The sequence below is a fragment of the Bos grunniens genome, chromosome 16 (assembly GCF_055505025.1).
Source record: "Bos grunniens cultivar Pamir isolate PY7600 chromosome 16, Bosgru_T2T1.0, whole genome shotgun sequence".
Lineage (NCBI taxonomy): Eukaryota > Metazoa > Chordata > Mammalia > Artiodactyla > Bovidae > Bos > Bos grunniens.
Genome location: NC_141180.1, coordinates 2,174,266 through 2,193,249, shown reverse-complemented (window position 1 = coordinate 2,193,249; position 18,984 = coordinate 2,174,266). Strand labels below are relative to the sequence as shown.

The 18,984-nt window shown below is 46.8% G+C and overlaps 1 protein-coding gene across 12 annotated transcripts in view; it reads left to right on the top strand.

The window, feature by feature from the left end:
* Window positions 1-18,984, top strand: part of NR5A2 (nuclear receptor subfamily 5 group A member 2) — a 134,543-nt gene that overhangs the window by 21,581 nt on the left and 93,978 nt on the right. For 10 of the 12 annotated variants that reach the window (XM_086343166.1, XM_086343176.1, XM_086343172.1 and 7 more), the window contains 3 exons: window positions 657-775; window positions 2,284-2,425; window positions 4,626-5,272. In XM_086343166.1, coding sequence (XP_086199292.1) covers window positions 657-775; window positions 2,284-2,425; window positions 4,626-5,272 — 908 coding nt within the window. Of the gene's footprint in view, window positions 1-13; window positions 283-656; window positions 854-2,283; window positions 2,426-4,625; window positions 5,273-18,984 lie in introns of those variants that run through there. The other 2 variants (XM_086343168.1, XM_086343175.1) reach the window with 2 other exon arrangements.

Sequence of the window (18,984 nt, the reverse complement as noted above, 5' to 3'; positions counted from 1 at the left end):
TCCCCTTTTTCTAGTAATTTCTACAGTAGATTTTCAAAAGTGCAGAGATCAAAGCCCAACCAGTACGTAACTGGGTGTTTGGATTAATCTAACAGCTCTGAACGCTGGGAGCCTCGGGCTGTGGCTGGAACAGAGCTGCTGACGAAGTGTCCGGGGCTCCCCGTTCCGGGTGGAGGTTGGGCGTTGCTTTCACTCAGACACCTAAGGCTCGGGGAACTGTGGGCAAACCCGGTTCCAGTGAGAGGATGACGCTGTGTGCTGCTTTCTCTTCCTTAGGAAAAGGTGACGTTTTGGAACTTATCAGCAAGGCGATTTAAAAGGAATTCTAAGTTGTTACTTTATGCAGTTCGTGTTTCTTTTCTGGATCTCTTTTGCAGAGTTAAGAGACTTGTGTTCAACAGTGGTCAGCTTAAGAATGTTTAACAAAAGAATTTAGAATTATTTTTAAATTAAAATAATGTGAAGTGCTTACTCATTGATGCCAAAAGAGGTTTTGCTTTGACTGTAAAAATAACTCTGCGGTACACCTGTAAGACATTTGTATTTTCTGTTTTACCTGGTGATGTCTGCCCTCCAGTCACCAACCGCTTCCTTTTGCAGGATTGAAACCTACCTAGTAAGTTAATCGGGTGTGTGCATCCCTCTTCTTGTTTCAGTGTCCCCGTTTAAAATGGTGAATTACTCCTATGATGAAGATCTTGAGGAGCTCTGTCCGGTGTGCGGAGACAAAGTGTCTGGGTACCATTACGGGCTCCTCACCTGTGAAAGCTGCAAGGTGTGCTTCTGCGTTGCTACCTGAGAAATGTAATGTTCAAACCAAAATAAACCACTGGACCACTTCTTCAGGCTAAATGTAGGCTGTCTTTTTTGGACTCAAAAATGAGAGAGGGAAAGAGTGAGTCTTAGTGAGATGATTCTTAGAAATATGTGTCTGATTTAATCCCCAAAGCAAAGAAATTTATGCTGTTTAGAAAACTTTGCCAGTATCACGACTTTAAAATAGTTTATTGCAGGAAAGTGATGTAGCTGTAGAAAGGCTTCTATTTCTAACAGTCCAGAATATTGATTTTGCTTGACTTATATATATTTAAAGCATCGTTGTTCTTGAGAGCCAACATGACAAAGTATTTCCCAAATACATTTTAACTTCAGAGTATTCTGTGCTACACATCCAAACATTTTTTATCCACAGATATAAAAGTCTAAATTCCCAGCTGCATGATTTCATCCTGATTTATTCTAAAAATAATTTTTAAGACTTTGGGAATTTATATCAGAAAGAATAGAAACCAGAGCTTAAGTTTATAATATGAGTAGTTTTAAGTATATGGTGACTTATTTAAATGCAAGAGTTTTTAATATGTGAGATGTACTGTATTATTACTAATAACATCAACTATACAGTAAGGATTTATCTCAGACTTTTTTCATATATTCTCAGTAAATTTAATACTCCTTATTTTTCAACATTTTTAAAAGTAGAAAACTCAGTACAATTACTAAACCACTGCCAAGAAAATCTCTTCTCTTTTTTTATAACAAAGTAAGATGGTTTCACTTTGTGGTCAGTAGGGCAAACAGAGAATATACCATCTAAGCAGTTACTGTGTTATAAAGCTACAGATTTTATTTCTGATTAATTCTTTTGGGTGAAATATAAGGAAGGCATACACTCTGCTAAAACCCAGTTCTCTGCTCTACATGCTTTTTTCCCTCATAAGTTTCACCTTTTTCTTTGCAGTTCCCCAACTTCATGTATTCCAATGGAATTATGAACATTTTCCACATTTTTCCATTTTATTCTTTAAATGCTTTTGCTTTTAACTCTTTAGTGCTGACGTTTATAAAACATCTGAAGTGTTTTGTTATTTCATTTTTTCTATTGGTATTTTACTGTAGTTTGCCACCAAAATTATATCAGACTACGTAAAAATAATTCAGCTCTCTAAAAGTTCCTTGTCTGGAACATGAAGGTTAAAAAAAAAAAACAACTACTGATCAATATAGCATGTATTTTCCCCTGAATGTTGAGATAAAACTGTGTGTAGACAAAGCTCTCCAAGATTTGATGTGATTCTTGTGAAGAATAACTCTGATGTCAGAAAAATCTCCACCATAGCCTGGTTTTGAAGGGTTGATCTTGTTAAAACGTGAAACAAGCCACAGAACCACATAAGGACTCAAACGGTGCAATAAAGAGATTTACTGGTGATTTCCTTAAAATGAAACAATAGAAGAGACGGGTGTTAGCTTTATAATATGTCTTACTGTTTTCTCTTATAGGGCTTTTTTAAGCGAACAGTCCAAAATAATAAAAGGTACACGTGTATAGAAAACCAGAACTGCCAAATTGACAAAACACAGAGAAAGCGTTGTCCTTACTGTCGATTTCAAAAATGTCTAAGTGTTGGAATGAAGCTAGAAGGTAAGTTTTTTCTAAAGACTGCTGCCTGTTCAAATTCTCCAAGGACATAGGATTTAAAACAACATTGTACTTATAACATGGTAACAGTATTTTCTTAGTCTTTTAACACTATTGACAATAATATCTTTTTACATTTTGTCAGCAGTATAGTCTGAGTCTCATTTAAAGGCTGGTGAAATCTACTAGGAAAAAAGTTTTTAACATTGGCATTTCGCCTCCCCACCTCATTTTTTAGTTTGAGAAGCAGATGCATTTCATAGGGTAGATGAAAGCAAGACCAATGTGATTCAGCTGAGAACAAGTAAAAATAATTTGCCAAAATATTTTTTAAAGTCCTTTAAAGGTTTCAGATCAGGATGCCCTAGTAAAAAAGTTTGATTTTAATCTTTTTAAATAGGTTAACTTGTCTTGATTGTTACTATTAGTTTCATGATTCCTGAATAAGAGTTAAAACCTTTAATTATAAAGAGATTTTTCTCATGGAGAGTATCATTTTTGATTGTGTAAGAAAGCACAATTTTTTTAAGATGATGACTGAGCCTGCAAAATTAAAAAAAAAATTTTTTTTGAGAATCAGGAAACATGAAAATTAATGAACTGTCATGTCGGTAGCAGTGGTTTGACGAGAACAAGAGAGTGGCTCCCCCAAAGCCACATTAAGCTTTGTGTTGAAAAAGGAGGATCTGCGTTTATACTGTACAGACTGGAGGAAGTAAAGTTAATATGTGACTGCTATAAATAACCTGTAGTTCATGGATGTTATGGTGTGTTGCTGGTTTTCAGTCTCTGACCCACTGACTTTCCACAGATTGCATATACTGTAAATAAAGTAATAAGAAGGGATACAGACCCCAGAGATGTGCCGGATGCGGGGGCCCATTCCATTTGATCAGTGAGACACAGACTAGTTGTCTTTGGGGCTTTTCTGTTGCATGGCACTCAGACTTGATGGAAATACTCAAAAAATTTCAAATACTCTGCAGAAATTGCTAATAGATTCCTTCCCAATAGAAGAGGCCTCGTGGGTTATCTGGGGACTGTGATGAGATTGAGAAAGGATGTAACTGCTTGTCAGTTTCTTCATTACCAATCACTTTATTATTTTCCAAACAGCAAAACAGTGTGGTAGATGCTTGTGATAGTATGAGACTCGGAAGATAAAATGTTAAAAATTAAACGTTGTGATCGTTGATTAAAAAAGAAAAAGGAAGAGGTTGCCTTTCTCTAGCTTAAAAAGTGTGCTTTCTTAATAGGAAGTCACTTGTGGTGCGTGTTCATACTTTGTTCACAGTGAGAAGAAACAGTCGAATATTCAATAAATATCATCCAGATGAAAAACTCTGTATTATCTTGTGTGGTATTCTGGGTGCCCAGCATTCACAATAAATTTTTAATGCTGTACTAATCCGAAGATAAAAAGCTCCAGAACTTAACCTCCAGCAATTTCACCATGTCACAGGCTGTCAGAGGTGCTGTGTCTGGTCTAATTGCCAGTGGTCACTGTGAGCCAGCAGAGACCCACTACGGATATTGCTGGACGTGGCCCCGGACACCGCCCGATACCGGGACGGTGGACCGTTCTGACAGCTTCGCAAATGAATCTGCTTTCGTTAGGTCCGGTTCTGCTTAATTGAAAACAATGCCCGGTGGCTACCTGGTGTGTGCCCGTCAAGTCTGGGTGAGGATGGTTTCCCGAGAAGAGCGTGTACCTAGCGATTTTGCAGCAAATTAGCCAAAAAGAATTTGAGAGAGGAAGCTGTTCTCAGGAGAAATAGTCACAATTTGATCCAGTAATGGCCCCTTTGATTTGGGGGGGTGGTGCGCCCTCTGAGTAGTTTGTGTTTCCATAACGAGAAGCCCAGCCTTGCTGGCAGGACAGAATCCGATCCTCGTCCTTAGCAATACCCCAGGGGTAGCAAGGACTAGGAGTCTCTTCAGTCCACCAAAGGGTTAATGTGTCCCCACATAGCCGAAATATTTTTTTGATGACAAACACACTTGGAGGAAAGAATTCATAAATAAAGAGGACATGGCTTTTTTTGGGACTCTTTGAGAGCTATTGTGGTGAAAATAACCACATACAGACCACTTCTGGTCCATTTTGAGCCTAACTATCCGGAGATCGGGACAGTGCTCAGGACTTACATCTTATTTATACCCTTCCTTCCTTTTTTTTGTTTTTTCATGCCCACACCAACAGCGGTAAGGGCAGACCGAATGCGCGGAGGAAGGAATAAGTTCGGGCCCATGTACAAGAGGGACAGGGCCCTGAAGCAGCAGAAGAAAGCCCTCATCCGGGCCAACGGACTGAAGCTGGAAGCCATGTCTCAGGTGATCCAAGCCATGCCCCCCGAGCTGAGCATCTCCTCTGCGATTCAGAACATCCACTCTGCCTCCAAAGGCCTACCTCTGAACCACGCTGCCTTGCCCCCTACAGACTACGACCGGAGCCCCTTTGTGACCTCCCCCATCAGCATGGCCATGCCCCCTCACGGCAGCCTGCCCGGGTACCAGACCTACAGCCACTTTCCCAGCCGCGCCATCAAGTCCGAGTACCCCGACCCCTACACCAGCTCCCCGGAGTCCATCATGGGCTACTCCTACGTGGATAGTTACCAGACCAGCTCCCCGGCCAGCATCCCCCACCTCATCCTGGAACTGCTCAAGTGTGAGCCCGACGAGCCCCAGGTGCAGGCCAAGATCATGGCCTACCTGCAGCAGGAGCAGGCCAACCGCGGCAAGCACGAGCGGCTCAGCACGTTCGGGCTCATGTGCAAGATGGCAGACCAGACGCTGTTCTCCATCGTGGAGTGGGCCCGCAGCAGCGTCTTCTTCAGGGAGCTCAAGGTACGTGCCGGCCGCCGGGGCGCAGGGCTCCGCTTCCCTCCGCACGGCCCGGCCTTGTGCCGCTGCACAGGGTCTGGGTGCCGCGCACACGTTGTCCTTCCTTCCTTGTAAAGCGGTGTTTCAGACCTTGACTTCAGAACTGCCGCGGCTTCCCTCTATGCGCCTGTATTTTCTGCAGCTCTCCGTTTAGGGGCGTGGCATTTAATGTCACACACGGTAAACTTAGTTGGGATTTTTTTTGCTGAACAGGAAAAATGCTATTCCCTCTCCCTTATTTTTACCTTATTCCCTCTGCCTTGGTTTATGGCTGAAACACTGAGGCTGATGTGAAACAGTGAAACAGAGCGCAGTAAACTTTTGAAGAATTACCAAGTAAGGGGCTCTGTTATAATGGTGCCAATTGAGAAGGAAAAAATGCCAACATTTCGTTGTGTTTAGACGCTAGAGAAGCCAAATGGTACCGCTGGTTAAGACTATCAAGTAGGTATTTCCTGCCTGTTTACCTTGACATTAGGTTGGTAAACCTTTTGTTTTCAGAGCAGATTCCAATAGGATGTTTACTGCCTTTGGCTGCGGAATGAGCCCCGTGTGAGTGCTAGTCTGCTTGGCTGGGCTTTGGTTCTCATAATCTGTGTCTGTCGTTGATTTTAATGGATTGGTACATTGTAAACACAGTCCTTGTTTGTACAAGGATCTCTGTTTAACTACATAATTATTTTATTTCCTGAAACTGAAGACTGAATTAATATGGGAAAGTTGTAATGAAGTTTGGGATCATGGAGCAATTGCAGGACCGCCAGTAGCAGCGTTGGGTGGTCAGTGGTTTCATTCTCTGCGTTAAAGACAGAACTGAACTCTGGGCTTGATTTCTAGTCTATCTGTTATAAAATCAATTTCTCCCTGTTACCGTGGCGGCTTCAGCCTTTAGGAGGAGATTTTAAAATCTCTGCAAGGAGGAGAGTATAAAGCAGACTTTTCATTTAAAGGTTCTGTCTAAAGCTGTGTGCATGTGGATGGGCTGGAGTGTGGAAACCACGTCCAAATGGAAAACGCGGCTTTCCACGGCCACCTTCCCTCGACACCCGTGATCTGAAACAGGAGAGTTATCTGAACGGGCCGGGTCTAGCCCTGCTCCGGGGCGCCTGTCCCGCGTGTGCAGAGGGCCGATGGTGGGGTTCACACCGGGACTGAGCAAGGTGCCCTGTTGGCTGCCAGACCAGACCCTGTGGCGTGGAACCACCCTGGTGTCATCAGGTGCTTATCATCAACAAGCAACGCTTTCTTGATGGTGATCTTGGGTTCGCAACGTTGTCCCTTAAGAGAACAGGTAAGGGATTGGAAAATGAAAACGAAAATGATCGTTCCAGATGCAGCTGATAGGTTAGGAAACTCAGAAGGACGGAAGCCTCGCCTTCGCAGAGGGACCCAGTTGGCGTCAGATCCTTGCTGCTTAGTAACTGTCTTTGTTGGGCAGGTTGTCAGTCTCTGAGCCTGAGTTTTCTAGTCTGTGAAATTACAGGTGTGGTGGTGTGGGGGAGGTGGAGGTATGTAGGGAATAACAGTACATCTATTGAGATATTTCAAGGAATAAACGAGACTATATGGGCAAAGCATCTAGTCCTGGGAGCCCAGCATATATTATATACTTAGTAAATCAGTGCTATTTTAAAATTGTTCTTACTGTTTCATGACAAATGCGTGGAGGCTTTACTTAATACTCTTATGTTCAGGAAAAAAACATGCACTTTGTACTCTTTTTAGTTTGACGTTGAAAAGCAGAATTACCATCTGCATGATAGAGAAGTAAAATTCTATAATAGTAATTAATTACTTCCAGTTGAGGACCTCAAACTTGCCAGGCAGTACGTTGAGTGTGAGATGGATACAAGGTTGAATAAGACAAGATATTTGCTGTCGAAGACAATTTCATAAATATCCACGCAAAAAAAAAAAAAAAACAGAGCTGAAGTTCGTTTCACAAAATCATGAGGAAAGAAATCATGTATTATTTACATGAAAAAAGAGAAAGTTGTGAAGTGAGTATAGAGAACCCGAGGTGGGACTTTAAGAGTGCTAGGAAAACATGCTCTCCAAATTTCGCCTTTCCTTTCCCTGTAGTTAAATTGCGTGAGATTCTTTTCTAGGGCATGAGATTTCATATTTGGTTAAAATATGAACATTTGGGGGAATGGGACATATTAAAGCATTCTGAGTCCTTTCAGTTCAGTTCAGTCTCTTCAGTCGTGTCCGACTCTTTTCGACCCCATGAATCGTAGCATGCTAGGCCTCCCTGTCCATCACCAACTCCCGGAGTTCACCCAAACTCATGTCCATCTGAGTCCTTCATGCTGTTGTTTAAGGCATTTATCATCTTCTGTGAGAAATGCTTTAAAGAAGAGAAGGGAACAGATGCAAACGCTGGCCTGGCTCCTGTAAAAGGCAGGGGTGACCCCAGGAGAGAAAGACAACTAGACCCTCTTCGCTGTTGGCCTTGGACTTATATTTTTGAAAGAGGTATTACCCTTGAAGTATTTTTCAGAGGACTAAAAGTAGAATTCCAGAGTAACTTAGGGATTGTTTAAATACAGAATTGAGAGGTGACCATTTGTTTCGGAAGAATTCCTTTTCCTTTGTTTATAAAGTCGCTTTGTGGAAACCAGACCAAGGCGTTTGAAGCCAGCGTGGAGACATTGTGTGCTGCCCTGTATTTCTCCAGGGCAGAGGCTTGCAAACTTTTGAACTGAGGCCCACAGTAAGAAACATATTCTCCATTGGAACCTGGTGTACCAACACACACACACACGCACGCACACACACACACGCACACACACGCGCACACACACGCACGCACACACGCACGCATGCTCAACTGAGCCAGAGTTCCACGAGACAGTGCCTGCTTTTGTCCATGCCATACATGCTGATATTTTCTATTCTATTTTGCTTTAGTCAAATTTATTTCATGCTTTTAAAATAAAAAAAAATTCCCGGTTGCCACCCCCTGAGCTGATTTCCAGACCCGCTGCGGAGGCAGGCCCAGCAGTCCAGGAGTGGTTGCTCCTGGGCAAGGTCGTGGGCCAGCCACCGGGCATGGTCCACCTGCCCTGGCCAGGAACACCTCCTGCACAAGGCCTCCCCCGACCCCACCCCTCACCCCGGCCTGGCGTCCAGGGCCCCCTGGAAACCTGCAGCCAGATCTTCCACCTGCCTTCCTGCAAAACTTGTGATTTTACAATAGCGTTTGGGACGATTTATTTAGATGGACGGCCCCTTTTTCATAATTGTCTTTTTCTTGTTAATGTCACTGTAAGTTACCCATCAGGCGGTATACTTATAGAGCAGATTGCTTTTAGCTCCACAGCCCCGACCTGGAAAAGCATACATTCTCTGCAGGAGAAGTAATAAGACAATCGGGCGGTTTTGCAAACGGCCCCTTGCTCAGCCTCACAGGACGCGTTACACTCTGCGTGCAGAAGAGGGGATGCAGGTTTCATTTGTTTACTGTCTAAGGGGCCAAAAGGGCCGGAGGAAGTCTGGTGGGTTGTTTCGTTCACGGAGCAAAACAAGAGAAATGGTGTTCTGGTTCCCATTCAAAATATCGGAGTGGGAAAGAGCAAAGTTTAACTCCCATACGTGCATCTTGAAAAACAGTACATAAACAGCAAAAAAAAAAAAACAATATAGAAACCAGACAATTTCAGAGCTAGGTGATGACCAGAGAAAAGAGAGTAAGTACCTGTAAGTGCGCTGTTTCGTTTCCTACATGAGGGGCAGTTCTGATTTCCGTCCAAAGTTGGGGCATGGGAAAGGTGAACGAACTAGTTGGGGTAGCTGTCCAGCCAGCACCCATGCATCCAGCGATCCTCGCGGCCCGGACACCACAGGCTTTCCAGAGCAGGACGAGATGGTGGGGGTCCTTGGGCTCTAGCCCCTCTGTTTACATGTGGAGAAGCTGAGGCAGGGGGCCTGTGGCCTGAACGATATTGTACAGCTGTCTACTGCAGGGAAGAACTGGGGGGCGGGCCATTCAGGTTACAAGAAGCTGTGCTTCTCCACAGCCCTGCCCCCGTGCCAGGACACACACACATATGCACACACACACACACATATGCACACACACACACACACACACGCACACAAGCCCTGTAACCTTTGACTCCAGAAGTCCACGCCTTTCCCAGGAAAGCTACAGCAGACCTCCCGGTTATCAGAAGTCGGTCACTACTGCCCAGTTGCTAAATCACTGATAATCAGTGAGATGGATTTTCTCTGAGCCCAGACCCCTCCCTGGGAGGGAGGGAGTCGCTTTGGAAAGCGACTACAATTCTTGCAGAGCGAGTGAAGTGCGTCTTCCGCTGGCACTCCTGAGCCCTGGAGGAGGGTCCAGACCCCTCTGAGTGCCTCCCCTGTGCCCACCACTCTAGGGAGGACAGGCAGCCACGTGGGGCTCTGCCCTGCTGAAAAGTGGATAAAGGAAGTCACGTCCTGGGTCCGGCTGGGTGCCGGGTGCATCAGTCTGGGCTCCTTTCTGTGTTTGTGAAAACAGTCAGGAAGGGAGCTTAGAACTGTAACCAGGTGGTAGATGGCCCTGAATTCCCCCAGCCTGACAGCATTTCTGGGGTCAAGGCACGCATTCACTACACCTTCAAATCTTTAAGCTCCACCTGTCTTACGGTGGCCTGTGTTCTTGAGTTTTACTTGTGTTTTTGGAAAGCAAGAGTGAATTCCAGACCCTCTCACCCAACATCCCAGAAAGTGCTGTCGTCGCGAGTCAAGAAGATGGTGCTCTTTTTCCTTCGCTCATTTTTCTCTCGTCTGTGTCTCGAGTATCTCACAAACACCAGAGCAGTGGGCAAGTAATTCCCACTTTGTTGAACAGCTAATGAATCTGCAGGATCTGTTTGATCGTCTAAGGAGACCAGATGTCTTCCGAGGATTCTGGGAATGGATGGAGAAGAACTTCCCCTCCGTGAATATTCTTGTACATGGAGGAATAAAAAAAGTCTAAATTAATCCTGACTGAAACGCATAACTAGCATTTCTGTGGAAAATAGGGCTCAGAGGCTCAGGGAGTCTGTGCCAAAGGAATTCAGCCACGCAGAAGCCAGTTTTCTCGAAAGCCAGCCGCCCTTTTTTCTCTGCTCTGGTGCGGATGCTTTTTGAGCAGAGTTTTAATTTATTTATTGTCAACACCCTAGATCCCTTTTCCCGAGCCTCAGTGGACTTCTCCCACCCAACACAGTCTGCGGTTCGCTGGATTTGCCCCAGTTTGAGGCCGTGTTCGTTGGTGGGCTCGCTCAGCCCTTCTTTTCTGTGTGTATGTGTTCACCTACCGTATCTGCCATCCTGCTCTCTTTAATGTCTCCCAGGTGGCTCAGTGGTGAAGGATCCGCCTGCCAGTGCAGGAGATGCAACACAGAAGAGGCAAGTTCAATCCCTGGGTCGGGAACATTGCCTGGAGAAGGAAAGGGCAACCCACTCCAGTGTTCTAGCCTCGAGATGCCCATTGACAGAGGAGCCTGGTGGGCTGCAGTCCATGGGGTCAGCTGTGCACACACACCCCCACTGCTCCCTATGGCCTCTGCCTGAGCTTTCAGGATCATGTACCCAGAATTATCGTCTGTCACTTTACTTACCTGTGTTTTCATTTCTTTGGATGCAAAGTAGGTCCTCCTGGAAGCAGATGATCAGCATTTAATGTGATTTCCCATAAAGAGGGGAGAAGTATTTCTATTCGAAGGCAAATGAAAACATCTCTGACCATGAAACCTATTTCTCAAAAAGAGATCAGAAGGAAATAAATGGACCTTCCGTAGGTTTACAAGGAAACCGGAAAACTGGCTTTTCTTCCACTGGGGGTGGGCATGGAAGTTTTCTGCTGCCTGTGAGTTTGGAGGGAAGGTTGGAAGCTGCAGATCTGACTCTGTGGCTCGGGGCTCTTCGGCATCAGACATCTGCTTCTGTGGCTCCTCCGGGCAGGCCTGGCACAGAGCCTCTGGGCTGGTTGCTGGTGCTGAGATGTGGGTCTTTCTGGCTGTCTGTGCTTGTCCAGGCTTGTGTGCTCCTGCATCCACGTCACTTACTGACTGAGGAATCTTCCTGTAGCCGTTAAAGTCTTCTTGGTCACTGTCTGCAGGGTGAATCGGCTCTCCCCCATCAATACCTGTTTAAGGTACAGGTGTTGTTCTTTGGCAGAAATGACCCTCCTGACTGTGGAGTGCTAGATTCTCCACTCTCTCAGTTCCGTTTAAAGTATTGTTGTTGTTGTTGTTAAGTCGCTAAGTCAGGTTGAACCCTTTTTCAACCCTGTGGACTATAGCCTGCCAGGCTCCTCTGTCTGTGGGATTCTCCAGGCAAGAATATTGGAGTGGGGTGCCATTTCCTCCTCCAGGGGATCTTCCCAACCCAGGGACTGAACTTGCTTCTCCTGCATTGCAGGTGGGTTCTTTACCACGGAGCCACCGGGGAAGCCCTTGTAAGTATTACATTTGCTTTATTCAGTGAGGATACGCCCACAGGCTGCAGACTCGGCTTGGACTCCGGGTTTCCGGGTGACCAGACGCTGCTAGTTACTGTGCAGTGGGTGGGCGCCAGGGGGTCTGGTGGGAGCAATGATCGTGCTTCATGCTGGTTCACATACCCGACGCGCTTCCTGTCCCTGTTAACCTGTGTGTTACCTGTCAGGATGGTGGGGAGCGTGGGAGAAGCCCGCCACACCAGGGCACCGTGTTTAACTGGCTGGGTCGCTGTCAGGCGTCAGGAAAGCACAGTGAGGGTGGGAAGAAAACGGGCATCTCCCTTGCTCTGCTCGAGGTCAGGTGGTGGAGGGAAGAGGCCCCTTTGATCGAGGGCTCGCTCTTCCTGCTGCAGGTCTGGGTCCCTCTCCTCAGGCGCGGGTCGGTCCGCTCCTTCCCTCCTGGGGAGGGAGGGCGGGACAAGGTCGCCTCTTGCCCAGGAGGGGAAGCCCTGGACCCTTGCTGTCACGTAAAGTGGTCCTTTCCAGAGGACACGTCCGTCCATCCTTTCTGGATCCAGAGAGACACAGAGCTAACTGATCGATAAAAGTTTGCTAACTAGGTTTTTATTTTATATTTTTTTGAAGTTATTTTATTCCCATATAATTGATTTACAGTGCTGTGTTCATTTCTCCTGAACAGCAGAGTGGTTCAGTTATACATGTCTATATTTTTTCTCATATTCTTTTCCATTTTGGTTTGTCACGGGGCACTGAGTACAGGTCCCTGTCCTGTACAGTAAGACCCTGTTTGTCCAGCCTGCGTATAACAGTTTGCTCCTGTGAATCCCAAACCCTCAGCCACCCCCTTGGAACCCACAGGTCCGTCCTGTGCGTCTGTGAGTTTGCGGGTCCATCCTGTGCATCTAGAGTTTGTGGGTCCGTCCTGTGCGTCTGGAGTTTGCGGGTCTGTCTTGTGCATCTGTGAGTTTGCTTCATCTGTGTCATGTTTTAGATCCCACACCTCCGTGACGTCATATGGTATTTGTCTGCTTTACTTCACTTAGCGTGGTAACCTCTAGGTCCATCCACGTCGCTGCGAATGGCATGATTTCGTTCTTTTTCGCAGCTGACTGGCACTCTACCATGTGCATGGGCCATCTGTGTGCCCATCCTTCTGTAAATGGGCATCTAGGTTGTGTCCACGTCTTGGCTGTTTTAAATAGGCTGCTGTGAATGTAGGGGTGCATGCATTTCTTGAATTGCAGTTTTGTCTGAATATACACCCAGGAGTGGGATTGCAGGCAGCTCTATTTTTAGTGTTTTAGGGAACCTCTTGGAGAAGGCGATGCACCCCACTCCAGTGTTCTTGCCTGGAGAATCCCAGGGACAGAGGAGCCTGGTGGGCTGCCGTCTATGGGGTCGCACAGAGTCGGACACGACTGGAGCGACTTAGCAGCAGCACACCGTTCTCCACAGTGGCTGTGCCAGTTGGCATTCCCACCACGATGATGTAGGAAGGTCCCCCTTTCTCCACACTCTCTCCAGCACTTCTTATCTGTAGACTCTCTGATGATGGCCATTCTGACCAGTGTCAGGTCTTACCTCATTGTAGTTTTGCTAACTAGGTTTTTAAACCTCCAATTTTTTTTTTAGTCAAATAATTTGTCACCGGCTGCCGAGGCACTTCAGCCAGTTTGGGGAGGGGGATGGGAGGCAGGCAGGAGAGAGATGGAGGAGGAAACAGACGGAAAAATAAAAGCTCAGTAGGTAACCTGCCCCCAAGGCTTGGAGTTAGGTTAACAGGAGAGAGTTTAGGGAAGGCGCAAGGTCAACAGAAAATACTTTGGGTAGCAGGTGATAATAGTAGCTGCCACTTACTGAGTGAGTCAGACGATCGTCAGTCGCTTTACCAGTATTGTATCTCATTTACTACTCATTACTCAGATGATTGTCAGTCGCTTTACCAGTATTGTATCTCATCTAATGCTCATTACTTCCTGGGCAGTGAGCATGTCTGCTCCCAGCGTGCAGCTGAGGTTCCGAGACCTAAAGACTTTCACTGATTTGCCCCAAGTCACGCGGCTGTTAAGTACTAACTATGTCTTTGAAACCAACCATGCATATGGCGGTCTTCTGTAAGCCACGCCCATCTGAGAACCACTTTACAATGGGCCTTAAAGGACCTGTGTTCTTCTTCAGCGGCAGAGAGCCATTGCTTAACATGACCCAAGAATATGTAAATTCTTCCTCTTTTTAATTGGCGGTGACCTTGTAAGGCTGGAATACAGAACCGGAGAAGAGGAGGAGTCTGCCATTGGTTGTAGACTCCGGAGCTTCTAAACCTTAATCTGTAAAAGCGTATGTGACTGCAGGGTCAGCAGGGGGGTGGTGCTCCCCACTTGGGCACGCCGGGCAGGCTCTGCCACCCCGGGTGCCCAGCTCTGATTCCGACCGTGTGGCCAATAGAGAGCAGTGTGTCAGCCTGTCTGCTTAGAAGCTGGTCCACACCTGTTTGCTGAGACTTCCCTGGGTCCCTGGTCGGTCCAAGGCCTGCACACGTCTGCCCAGCAGGACACACAGGCTGCTCACAGATCTTAAGAAAGTCTAGAACGTCTGCTCCTCAGTCTCGGGGAGGGGAGATCTCCGCCGGCACTCCGAGTCTGGTAGTGGGTGGCAACGCCGCAAACATGACTCACGTGTGACACTCCCTAACACACTTTTGAAGGACTTTGCCCTCTGAACCTGTGAGGTAGAGTAGGTCTTTCTGTTTTCCAGGGCAAGTGAAGGATGACTTGCTCTGACTCATTCTTCTGCAGCTCGGGAAGTCGATCATACAAATCTCTGCGAGCTCCACATCCATTTGCAGAATGGCTGCATGGAAATCGCGCGTCTGTGCTGTTGCTCACGTTAAAGACATTCATCTCTGACCCAAGAATGCCGCCGCCCTCCAGCACAGCACGGTCCACAGAGTCCCTCTGCCAGCCCTGGGTCTTTCTTAAATACCTGATGCTTACCACCTGCTTCCTCTGGGGCTGCCTTCGCCACGTGCCAGGCGAAGCTCGGGCCTCCTGTGCACGGGGCCCCGGCCAGCGTCTCTGGAGACACGCTGACCTGCTGTATCGTCCTCTGGTTTTCTCCCCTTTCCTTCTCCTCCATCTCTCCTTTCTATCTGTCCTGACCCCCTTTCTCTTTGCTCACTCACATGGCTTCTCCTCCTTCCCCAGGGTCTCTCAGCTCCCCACAGGCGCCTGCAGTGTTGTGGGTCCTGGGAGCCCGCCCCATCCGGGGCTGGGTCTGTATTTCCCTGCAGATGGGACGTGGTGGGCCAGGAGGGCCCCTGAGCCCTGGAGGTCTGAGGGCAGATGGAGAAGACATGAGAAACGGTCAGGTCGGCGAACCCAGGAGTGGGCAGCGTTCGCGGGTAGTCGGTGGAACATCTGGGTGGCCTTGTCTCCGGGCGAGGGGACTCCACACAGTGGGGTTTCCTGTTGCAGAAGCAGGTCAGCCTCCAGAGCCAGGGCACAAGAGACTGACCGCGAGTGTGGGGACCCCTGTAACGCCCGCCTACACTGTGTAAGCGACACCTCCGCACGGTCCCGCAAAGGGCTGGCTGCCCGTGTGTCCCTGCCTTTTTACTTCCTCCATGGAAATCATTCTCTTTCTTTCTAAAAAATGTTTACTTGGCTGCACGGGGTCCTAGCTGCGGCACGTGGGAACTTCTCTGCGGCATGCGGGGTCTTCGTTGCGGTGCACAGATTCTCTGGTTGCAGGTCCAGGCTGTTGCTCCGAGCCGTGTGAGTTTTTAGGTCCTCAGCCAGGGATCAAACCCACGTGCCCTGCGCTGCAAAGCTGTTCTTAACCACCGGACCACCAGGGAAGTCCCCTGGAAATCATTTTCAAACGCCATGTCTCCGACCTCCCAGGACCAAGCCTGGGTTATTCACATCCAGCAGCCTTGGAAGGAACAGCCAAACGCTTGGAAGAGAAATTGTACAGATCTGAAGGGCACAGGACTGTAGGGCCCTGCTGCTCTCCATTTCTCCGTGAAGACTAAAAGAGCGCCCCATTATCTTGAATATTTAGAAATGTCCCCAGGATTACGCAACATTAAGGATTAACTTTGCAACCAACCGTGATCCGATTTCTGACGCTGTAAGAAGGCCTTCTCTTGACGTAGCAGATGGACTAACTGGGCAACAGGTCTAAAGTCTGTCTTTTATTGCACAAGACGAGGGTTGCGGAGGCAGAGGGTAACCCCTTCTGCCATTCATTTGGGGAGAGTGGAGGTAGCTGGCCTTCCATCCGTGCCTCATAGCATTGCTCTTTAAAGTCTATGCAGCAGGACCACCTCCTGTGAAATGACGATCACATTTCTAAGTAGCCTGTTTACAGAATACTTTACCTGGGAAAGCAGGATAATTATTTCACTTAAATTAAAAACACATTTTTATGGAGGATGAAACATGGAGGATATCAGGTCCGTTTTGCAGGGATACACTCAAGATGGGGAGGGGCGTGGGGCTGGGTCAAGGCAGCACTGATAACAATTCCTGTCTTCACGTTTAAGCAGGATTAAATTCCTAACTGGTCATCAGAAAATTCCGAGGAGGATGTTTTCAGTGACTTCTTAAGCAGTGGCCCTGATGTGGTCGATACAGCCACACTCGCGTGCATTTGGTAGGAAATAATTTCACACACACGTAGGTCTCGGGTCCTCCGCGCTTCTCCCAGGCAGATCTTGTGTGTATGTATCACAAGTGCATATCCTGTTTTCAGACGTGCTCTCCGAAATGTTAGCAGATTCCAAGACCTGTTGTTTCATTTTGACCAGAGTATCTTGCCTCCTGTGAACTCACCACAAATCCTTTACCTCACACATCTCAGAACCACCCTTGTGCTTCTTTGATCCCAAAGTCGTGATGAGTAAGAGGCTTTTGCTTATTGCCTAATTTAAAAACTTACTAAATATTACATTTCCCCTTGTAAAATAATGATATAGATTAGTGTTTGTGCAGAAGTGTGGGCAACAGAATTCTTCAAAAGTTCTCCTTTGGGTGATGAAAGCTGTTAGATGATTCTGACTGGCTAATCAAATGTAATTGGAAGCTTGAAGTGCCTCAGATTTCCTTGTACGGTTATCAAAGCGGGAAATGTAACTCTTGGAGCTGATGAAAGACTGCTCTCACGGTATTCTCTCAATTACAGATCCGACAGAGGGAATGAAAGAACAGGGCTGTTGCTAAAAACTCCGGGCTTGAAATGCCCCTTAGCGTTAATTGCTGTATTAGTTAGTTAACACATTATTATACATTTTAATTGATTCTTGCTCCAGTTTCAGAGGGAAAAAAAAAAAAATTCTGGATCTGTTTGGCAAGCAAATGAAGGAGGGAAGATGCTTGGGCACAAAAATACTGCCATTTATATAAGGTTCAACTCATGCCAGATATTTAGCGTGGAAACAATAGCCGTCACTTTTGTGGGGTCTAACTTGCTTTAAAAGCATTAATAGTTTGCGCTCATGTATTGGGATTTGTGGTTATGAATGTTTTCAGAGGAGTTTTATTCGACCATAGAGAATTCCTTTTATGGTTTTATCAATGACGTGTCACAATCTTGAAAACATAACTTCATTCCAGTCATGGATTTGGTTGGGTACAGCTGATGGTTGGCTTTTGAAAAGAGCCAGAACACATTGTGCCTGCATTTCATTCACCAGGACGTAGCGGTTTTTTTTCTTTAGAAGTGAATCTCTAAAGAAATCCTTCAAGAATCTGATCAATTCAAGAAGGCTTGACTCCCTAGCCATTCCGGTGTAAATGATGGGCTGTGACTTAGGATCAGGGCAGATCTGAGATTTTATCCATTTAGGTCTTACCTGTTTATGCCCCCGTTCACGCAGCCTTTACTGAGTTCTGACTGTGCGTCGATGCCTGTGCTGCAGACAGGACAGGTGGGCTCCCCGCCCCCAACACCAGCCGTGTTCTGCGGGGCGTTTTGCTCAATTCAAGTAGGAGCAACACCTGGCCCCCTAGCAGACGCTGCCTCTGGAAGCCTGTGCAGCTATGTGTGACAATGCTCGCACTGATGGTTGAAACGATGCTGAAACTGAAGAGACGGTCGAATTCTCGTGGACAGCATGCCAACCCTGAGAAACGCGGCAGGGGTTTGTAGTAGCAGTGGTGAATTGCATAAATGAGTACATGGGCAATTTATGCATCTTAAAGAGGGGACTCTTTTTGTATAAATAAAAGTTAGGTCTAATTCTGTCACTGAAGTTTAAAAATAAACATTTCATGTTAAAAATGACATTGGGCAATTTCATATAACCACAGTTGACAGAGGTGAATATTAGAAGATATTTATTTATTCTTCAGTTCAGTTGTTCAGTCTCTCAGTCGTGTCCGACTCTTTGCGACCCTATGAACCACAGCATGCCAGGCCTCCCTGTCCATCACCAACTCCCAGAGTTTACCTAAACTCATGTCCATTGCATCAGTGATGCCATCCAACCATCTTATCCTCTGTCATCCCCTTCTCCTCCTGCCCTCAATCTTTCCCAGCATCAGGGTCTTTTCAAATGAATCACCTCTTCGCATCAGGTGGCCAAAGTGTTGGAGTTTCAGCTTCAACATCAGTTCTTCCAATGAACATCCAGAACTGATGGATCTCCTTTAGGGTGGACTGGTTGGGTCTCCTTGCAGTCCAAGGGACTCTCAAGAGTCTTATTTATTCTTAGCTATAAATAATGTGGATGAAGAAAGTAAAGATGAGGAAAATGAAGTACCATTTATATAGTTCAGTTAATTGTATACAGTCCAGAATTTGAAACACCCCATTGATAAGTTTTGGGCTTCCCTTGTGGCTCAGTTGCTGAAGAATCTGCCTGCAACGAAGGGGACCAGGGTTCGATCCCTGGGGTGGGAGGATCCCCTGGAGAAGGAAGTGGCAAGCCACTCCAGTGTTCTTGCCTGGAGAATCTCATGGACAGAGGAGCCTGGTGGGCCATGGTTCTTGGGGTCGCAAGAGTCGGACATGACTTAGCAACTGAGCCACCACCAACCAGTGGTCCATGGCAGTAGTCCAGCGGTGACTAGTACCAAGAGAGGAAGGTTTGCCTAGAATGCAGGGTGAGCTCTTGGGGGCGCCTACCCCGCGTGGAGCTGGGGCAAAGCTGGTCAGGGGAAGGGAGGTCTTGCAGGATGAGGAGGAGATGCCAGCCAGGTGAGCAGGTGGCATTGTGGGGGTCACGGGGGAT